This window comes from Leuresthes tenuis, unplaced genomic scaffold, assembly GCF_036924035.1.
Source record: "Leuresthes tenuis unplaced genomic scaffold, fLeuTen1.0.hap1 SCAF_2, whole genome shotgun sequence".
Taxonomy (NCBI): domain Eukaryota; kingdom Metazoa; phylum Chordata; class Actinopteri; order Atheriniformes; family Atherinopsidae; genus Leuresthes; species Leuresthes tenuis.
Genome location: NW_027325356.1, coordinates 23,474,854 through 23,483,568, shown reverse-complemented (window position 1 = coordinate 23,483,568; position 8,715 = coordinate 23,474,854). Strand labels below are relative to the sequence as shown.

Sequence of the window (8,715 nt, the reverse complement as noted above, 5' to 3'; positions counted from 1 at the left end):
GATTTATCACCGAATAGTCACTTTTTCGATAAATTTTCAGTGAATAATCAACTCAAACATACAAACGATATAAGATAGATAGTACAATTGTTTTCTCCATGATACCTTTTTTCCATTAGTACATGAAAGCAACGTATCACGTGACATCAGCTGACAGGAACTCTGACATGGCGGTGTGCATAGCAGTGATCGCGAAAGAGGTAAATATGACAATTAAATATCACCATTTTTTTTACAACATCTGTTTTATGATAGGTGTTCCATATTATCATAAACGTCTTCAGCTTTTAATGTATGGTATAACGTTCAGCAGGTTAAAACACCCCAGAGGAGCTAATATTAGCATCATTTTAGGCTAACAGCTGTTAAAATGTCAGATATTTCAGGAGATTTAACGCAAGTTGCCCAAAGATTGTGCTTTTAATAGGTTCCTTTTTATGCGTGTATATTATCTTTTCGTCTTTTCTCAGAACTACCCGCTGTATATCCGCAGTGTACCCACTCAAAATGAGCTGAAGTTTCACTACACGGTACACACCTCTCTGGATGTTGTTGAGGAGAAGATCTCAGCAGTGGGCAAATCATTGGGAGACCAGAGAGAGTTGTACCTGGGTCTGCTTTACCCAACTGAGGACTATAAAGTGTATCCTGTTTTTGCAGATTAAAGCCTGGGAAAGCTCAGGATAAACGTGATCTAAGTGCATGAGCTATATATTTTTTAAATAATCTATTAACGAGTTAAACTGTGATCTTATATCTTTTATTGAGCTGGAGATGACATGTCTTATTGAATTATAATCACAAATGAATATGCTGCTAATCAAGAAAAGTCTTTCAGACTGGGGGGGAAAATGCAGTCCAAATGCTACAGATACATCCTTGACTTGAAAAAAAAAAATAGATATGGGTATGTAACTAACTCAAAGGTGAAATTTGTGATTGTTGTGGATTCCTCAAACACATCATTGCGGGACAACGAAATAAGAAGTGTAAGTCAAGTCTGAACGTCTAAACCCTGAGCCGACTTCTCCAAATATGTTATTACAGTTTTAAATAATCTGACCCCCTCTAAGCTTCAGCTCACAATTGTAATTTACAACTTACAATTTTAAATTTTGAGTAAAAGAAACTTTAACATTGATTATGCAGTTACTTGAAATGGATTTCATTCTCAGCCAAAATTAGTTTTCTTAACTTTTGACTTCTGAATGGAGGACCACCTAAAATAAGATGCTACAGCATGGTCTTTAAAAAAAATAAATAAATAATTAACTCCATCCCGCTACTTGGTCTTTTACAGATGTTCAGAAAATTGCACAACTCTTTCACTGATGTTATGTGCAACCCGTTCCACAATCCTGGGGACCCCATTCAGTCCAAGTAAGTTTGTCTTTCATACATGTTCCTACTGTAGATTATATGAGGATTTTTGGCACTTATGACTATTTAACACTTATCCAATCACTATCTAGGACCTTCAATGGGATAGTTTCTGGAATGATGGTGCAAACTGGCTGACGTCCATCCCATGACTCCCCTACTGTTGAACATCCACTGTACAGATCACCTCTTATTCTTTTGTTTATGTTATATCGAGTACTGAAATGCAAGATTGTGATTAAATTTTGTTGTTGGACATCATTATGCGTATTATTTTACCATTTTTATTTATTCACATAGCAGAGAACTTATAAGTTAGGCATTGGAAGGGTTTATATATTACAGGCAGCAACACAACATTCCCATAAACTTGTAAAAACAGATGCAACTGCATAACAATGAGGACTGTCTCATGCATTCACACTAACATAAGTTTATGTAACAACAGGGATCTTTGTCCGCTTTCGTCATATCTCACCAATGAATGGCTGATGCAGGGACCAGTTCTGTACATCAGTAATGCCTGAAAGTATTCGCCTTTTAAAATCACCACTTCTACCCACCCACAAGGGGATGTAGGCTGCGAGTAGTGCTAGCGTTGTTGAGGGTAGTGTGGTCCGCTCGACCCTGCCCCCAGCTCCTCTGATGGTGGCGTGATGAGAAGAAGACACGGGTATCTTTTTGGCGTTTGTTCATGGTACTCCATGTGTCCCTGTCTCTTTCCCCCTGAAGGTCCTCCATAATAAGGATGAGGTGATTGGTGAGGTGGTCTTGTTGACTGGTACCGGAATTTGCCTCGAGAACCGTTTTGGTATCTAGGAGGACGGTATCCACGGCCTCTGCCTCTGGAGTGGCCTCCTCTGTGTCCTCCCCTGTCTGTGGTACTGATGCCTGGCATGTTGGTTCTCTTAGGCAATACCTGAAAGTCAAATAATGTCAATTACACTTCTGATTTTAAACAAAGAAAAAGAGTATTCAGCAGTGAAAAGGAGGAGGGGGGTAACCATTTTCCCTGTATGTATGCACACCACATAATAAAAATAAACAAGTTTGACCATTTAAGTGGATAAAAAGACAATTACAAAAGTATCTAGACCTTTGTTTTGACAGGTGAGCCCTGGTACATCTCCTTTCCATCACTGATTCTTAAAATGCCTCTACAACTTTACTGGAGTCCATAAGTGCTCAAATGAATTTAGCAGACATGAAGCAAACAAAAGTGGAAACCAAGCCTTTAGATTGAGGGAACAGTGAACCAGAACGTGTCAAGATCAAAAACATTCAGGGGCATTTAAATAGTCTAAAAGCATCATAGACTTAACCCTGCTGTCAATGGATGAAGTTTGAAACGACAAACGGATTTCCGAGATCAGCCTACTCATGCTCCACTTTCTTGCGGAGCTGCCACAGGTCATTCCTCACTAAAAAAAGGCACCTGAATAACTCAGATTAAGATCAGTAAAATCTGATTAGATGGGAGGAAGAATAATGCATTGGCCAGACTGAAAGAAGTCAGGCACAGAGGATAATACCTGAAGTCATCTTATTGTTGTGATGACTAAACTATGCTTGGGGTAAATATAAGAAATACACACAAATACTGCTTCAAGTTCAGTATTTGAATTGCCAAGAAAATGAGGTCTTCCAAGGGTACAATATGAATTAAATTTCTGACAAAAGTACCGACATTCGTTAAACAAAGGAGTCAATCATCCAGTAATCAGCAACAAGTATTCCTCCATCAGTAACTTTAAGCACTGCCAGTATAATGTTGCTGTGAATCGTCCTACGTGGCTATATGTGGACCTTCAGTTAATTCAATTTGTCAGTATGGTCATCTGGTAAGGAAGAATAATAACTTTAAAAAAAAAAAAATTGAAGAGTTGCTGGTAGCAGTTCTTACAGCATAAACCAAGTGTGATGCTGCTGGAAACTTTTCCCCATAGGTGCAACACACAAGCCCACTGAGATTTGACCGACATGAGAACAGTTGTGGAGATTCTTCTTCAAAACCATAATGTAGTGGATTTTACCTTGAGGACTCTTCCTCTGAACAGCGTCTCATGCAAACCAATAGCACTCTGCACAGAGTCTCGATCAGAGAATTCAATGTATGCGAAGCTGTGAAGGAGAGAGAACGAAGAGGAAAGGAGAGAACGTTGAGCATGGATGCTTACGGCTGCGTGCAAAAGTCAAACAGCGACGGGTAGCAAGAAGTATAAAATCGTGCACCTACCCCTTGGGATGGCCAGAGAACCGGTCACACAGAATGGTAACTCTGTTGACAGGCCCACAGCCGTTGAAGTGGATCTCCAACTCTTCTGCAGTAGCTCCATAATCTACCTGGGATTTGTTAAGAGTGTCAGAAATGAGTTGTGTGGGGGGGAGAAAAAAAACTAAACAAACCAAAAATATACATACATGGCAAATATGATGAAAAGAGATACACAGGCCTTACGTTTCCCACATAGACTGATCTGTTGTCAGCATCTATCCTCTCCTCAGGAGTCATATTGTAGAAAGGTCCTGTGGTGGACACAAAGAAAATATACACAATGCTTTGCAATACAAAGAATTTATGGAGGGTTTTTGTTTCTTGTTTTTTTTCCATCTGATGAAATAGAATGAACTTTTAACAACATGTGTCCTTGCGTCATCTTTGGCACCCCTCGGATTGCAAATCTGTTCTAAGGAGAAACAGTAAGGGAGCGAAGAGGAGAAGCACAGAGGCAGAAAATAGCCACAGGCAGAAAGGACACTTCTGGCTTTCTGGGGCTTCCTGCTTCGTCTCATTTGGCACCGAGGAGGCACATCTGAACACTGTGGTGACCACCGTGAGGTGTCCCAGGTGTTAGCCAGATGGTGAAGACTGTGGTTACCTCACCTGCCTGGAGGTTACAATGCTATAGATCTGATGGGTGGGTGTGGGGTAATAACAATACTTTGACACTTCCTGAGACTATAGTCTGTTTTTAAGATGGACAACAAACCACTTGGCCTATTAAGTACAAGAGCTGTCTCACCGGGCCGAGGGCTGCTGGTCAGCTGCATCTCCTCTGCATCACATCTTTCCTCGTCTTCTTTCGGTCTTTCCATCTCTTCTTCCATCTCCAGCTCCTGAACCCTGGCCTTGATGGCCATCAGCTCCTGAGGGACAAGAGTTGTAACGAGCACTTATACTCAGTGTGGCTGAAACTGAAGTAACATTCAAAAGCTACAGGTGTTTTATCAATTAAGAGTGAATCTGAATAAAATAATGCAGGTAAAAAAAAAAATTAAAAAAAAGGAAATCTTACAGACATTTCCATAGTATGGGACATCCCCACAGTATGTGGGGTGGGGGGGGTCAGTAAGTGGTCTCAATGGTGCAAGCATGTCTGATTTGGGTCAGTGTACTCTGACATCAAAACACAAATCAAGTGAATTCCTTTGAGTGCCTGATATAAATCTTCACAGCAAGCCTCTGGGATTATTACAATTCAACACAGCTGTGAATTCATTGTAACTTTAGCAAGTCAATAGCCTCCCAGGCCATTAGTATACTCATTCTTGTTCGTACAAATATGGACTAAAGGCCCGAAGGCGATTTAGATACTGTTTTTTAAGCTTTCAGGGCAACCCTTTAATCTAAACCTGAGGGGTTTCCGTACAAACGGTGCCCCACACAACATAGGCCATCCACAACAATGCTGGCGGACACTCACAATGCACCCGACTGCCCCCACAGCTTCGTACTCATGATGATGTGGCTAACTGGTGTAGCTTTTATTAGACCCTACATTTACGACGACACCACAAAACGTGCGATTGCTTGCGTGACGATTCTCATTAAAGCCCCACCGACGTGCGTGCCCCATTAAGGTGTCGGCATCTTTTAGGATCTCCACAAACACAATGATGACTCACCGGGTCCTCGTTGAAATGCTCACCGATGGGCTCGCTCTCTAAGTAGCGGTACTCCAGATGATTTTCCGCCATGCTCACTGCTAAGACTTAGCATCTGCAAAGCCGACCGCAGCTAGCCAAAAACCGCTACAAAAAGATATCTTTCACCGGAAGGAAACAGGGTAGATGGTGATCAGACGTGACACCCGACAACATATGAGGTAAGCTAATAGATATCACCTGTGCAGGAGACTCATGACGCGCTGGATTGATTGACACCGAGGAGCGCACGTGAGAGTGATGCTGCAGGAGGAGGTGGGGTGGGGTGGGGGTAAGGCGGAGGGGTCTTCCTCACAGGGACGTGTCTAAATCATGCGTGGGGCCCGTGTTGCCCATGTCATCCCGCCCCTGTGTCATGGCCTAACAGTAATAATATTATTTCAACGACAACAACAACTACGACAAAAAAAAATGTACACTGCTCCATTTTGCTTGGAATAAGTTACAGCATACCCTGAATCTTGACGGTCTCAAGGCATGCTTTTCCATGTTTTGTGGCTTACACTCGGTGTTACAATATATATTATCACCTTAAAACATCATCCAAAGTGGACTAAAAAAAAAAAAGATGCATGTTTCAGCATTTTTATGCAAAAAGAACAAGTCCTATCCTGTAGTCTGGAATACTTCCTTTTCACTTACACATACATCACAGTTGGTAAAAGGCAGGATTTCCTTTTATAGTGGAATTCTTTGGGCACTGCATGACCATGGGAGCTAGAGCATGGACATTATCCATCCCGATTATTTTAGAATTGGTTAGTTATCGCACCAGAAGGAACGTGATCCGCCAGTACTTTTCAGAGCAAGGTGCTTTGTTTTTGCTTCAGAGATGTCATCGAGGTTGTGAGTTCATCCTTTTTAACTTCCCCAAAGACCCAGCAATCTTGGATCAGTCGATGCGGTTTGTTTTTCTTGGCCAGAAACACAGTTGGGAAAAGATTAGGATTTGAACACTGCACTTCACCAATGACATTTTTACTAACAAAACCCAGTATGAGGCTGGCTTTGTGAGAAGGCTACAGCTGAAAGGGAAGGCTGTTCCAGTTCTAAAAGTGCACAAGTCTGAGCCACTGTGATTAAATTAAATTAGGCAAATGTTAAACATATTAGAACAGATATGTCTGGTTTTAAGTGCTATGATTGACCATTCTGCCCCTTTAGACCTGGAGTGTTATGAAGGCTGAACGGTGGTGTGGTAGTTAGCGGCTGGGGCCTTGAATATTAGGTGATTAGTTGGTTAAGGGATTCTAGATCTACCCTTTGAATGAGCGTGAATGTGCATGGTTATTTCTCTGTGTGGTGATAGATTGGCTACCTGACCAGGGTGTACCCTGCCTCTTGCCCAGTGGCAGCTGGGATAAATTCTTGCACTCCTGGGTGGAGGATTGTTGTAACTGAACTGTTCTAATGTTTTGGTTTTTACAGCGCCCTCCATGTTTGGGACAAATTCCCATTCTTCTTTGAAATACCCCTCTGCTCCTCAGGGTAAAATTCTAAATCAGACATTATAAGATGGCACATTCCAGACTTTAATTCAAAGTCATTCTCAATCATTTGAGTTCCACCACGTAGAAATTACGACACTTTTTATACATAGTCCCTCTCATTTCAGGGCACCATAACGTTTTAGACAAAGTAATGGTAGGTACATTAAAGCAGTCATGTTTAGTACTTTGTTGCATATTCCTTACACACAATTGAAGTTAGCAACTGATCAGTTCCGAGTATCTTCTCTGGAGATGCTCTGCCAAGGGTCAGCTGCAGCCACCTTCAACTCCTGCTTGTCCCGGGGGCTTCTTCAACACATAGAAGGCATGCTTAGTTGGATTTAAGTCCAGTGACTTTTTTTCTAGCTTTTGAAACTCTCATGCTCCCTTAGCAGTATGTTTGGGATCATTATCTTGTTGGAGGATGAAGCGCTGTCCAATGAGATTGGAGGCATTTACTGGAATATTAGAGATAAATAGAATATTTCTATGCACCTCAGAATTCATTGTGCAACTGCCATTAGCAGTTAACATCATCAATGAAGATATGTGTGCTAGCACCCGTTAGCCATACATGCCCAAGCCGTAACACCCCACCACCATGTTTAACAGATGAGCTGCTGTGCTTTGGAGCTTGACAGGATCTTTCATATCCACATTTTCTTCTTGCCATCACTCTGGTACAGCTTGATCTTGTTCTCATCTGTCCATAACACTTTTTTCCTGAATTTAACAGGCACCTTTATGTACTTTTTTTGTAAACTGCAATCTGGCCATGCCGCAGCCTCTGTATTTCTGTTCATGAAGTCTTCTGCAGATAGTCGTCTCTGACAAAGAGACAATCTGTTGGACAGGTGTTTGAGGATTTCTCTTTATCATAGTGAGGATTCTTAAGTCATTAGCAGTGGAGGTCTTCTTCGGCCTACCAGTCCCTTTGCGAGCCCACCAGTGCATTCTTTCTTTTTAATGATATTCCAGACAGTTGATTTTAGTAATCTAAGGTTTGACTGATGCCTATAATGGTTTTATTTTGTTTTTTCAGACTCATAATGGCCTCCTTGACTTTCTTCGGCACAGTTTCTCTCCTCATGTTCAACAGTAGCAACTACAGACTCCAAATTATAGAAGCAAGCCTTGGTACCTTGTCCCTATAAAAATGAAGCAACAAAGCAAACCCGAGTAATCACAAACACCTGGGAAGCCAACTGTCCCAAGCGTTATGGTGCCCTGAAACGAGGGGGGCTTTGTATGAAATAGTTGTAGTTTCTACATGGTGGAACAGAATTGTGTGATAATGACTTGAAATAAAAGTCTTGAATGCTCACTTTAATCACATCTAAATTGTTTGATTTTGAATTTTATATTGAGGAGCAGAGGGGTAACTCAAAGAAAATGTGAATTTGTCCCTGTTACATGCAGGCACTTCTCCTCAGGTGTCACTTGTCTGAGAGCTGATTCGGGAGTGGCTCAGCTCTTGATTGCCATTGGCTCTCCACTGATTATCTGGATGAGTTGCACCTTGGAGCCCTCCTTTAAAAGAAGCTCACTTGAGGGCTGCCCTCCTCGCTCACACATCTTTCTGCTCTGACTGTGAAACTAGATGCTGTGATGTCAGGTATGTGGTGGGAGGTATGTGGACGAGGTAATCTGAGGTACTCTATACATTCTTGCCCATAGGTTATTCTATGTCTAGCACACTAGTTGTAGTGATTGGTGCCACCCTCTGTATCTGTTTTGATAAACACTCTTTAAGATGAGTTAGTCAGGTTTTTGTTTGATTTGACCTTCTAGATTTAGTAGAAAGTTGGGCTTGGTTATGTTTATTTAACTGGTTTTGCACAAGCATCTGTCCCTTCCTCCCCCACAGGTAAAAGCAGCTGTTATCCTTTTCCAGTTCAAT

General features: G+C 41.6%; 2 protein-coding genes across 2 annotated transcripts; one reads left to right on the top strand and one right to left on the bottom strand.

The window, feature by feature from the left end:
* The first annotated feature begins 128 nt into the window (after window positions 1–128).
* trappc2l (trafficking protein particle complex subunit 2L) lies at window positions 129–1,641 on the top strand. The gene is made up of 5 exons (XM_072380741.1): window positions 129–200; window positions 471–643; window positions 902–989; window positions 1,301–1,380; window positions 1,473–1,641. The coding sequence occupies exons 1-5, from the start codon at window positions 168–170 to the stop codon at window positions 1,516–1,518; spliced, it is 420 nt and encodes a 139-aa protein (XP_072236842.1). The 5' UTR covers window positions 129–167; the 3' UTR covers window positions 1,519–1,641.
* Window positions 1,642–1,730: 89 nt separating this feature from the next.
* Window positions 1,731–5,370, bottom strand: pabpn1l (PABPN1 like, cytoplasmic). Its single transcript, XM_072380738.1, has 6 exons — window positions 5,287–5,370; window positions 4,404–4,527; window positions 3,839–3,906; window positions 3,617–3,723; window positions 3,414–3,501; window positions 1,731–2,299 (listed from the first exon to the last, which is right to left on the bottom strand). The coding sequence occupies exons 1-6, from the start codon at window positions 5,356–5,358 to the stop codon at window positions 1,973–1,975; spliced, it is 786 nt and encodes a 261-aa protein (XP_072236839.1). The 5' UTR covers window positions 5,359–5,370; the 3' UTR covers window positions 1,731–1,972.
* Window positions 5,371–8,715: the final 3,345 nt, after the last annotated feature.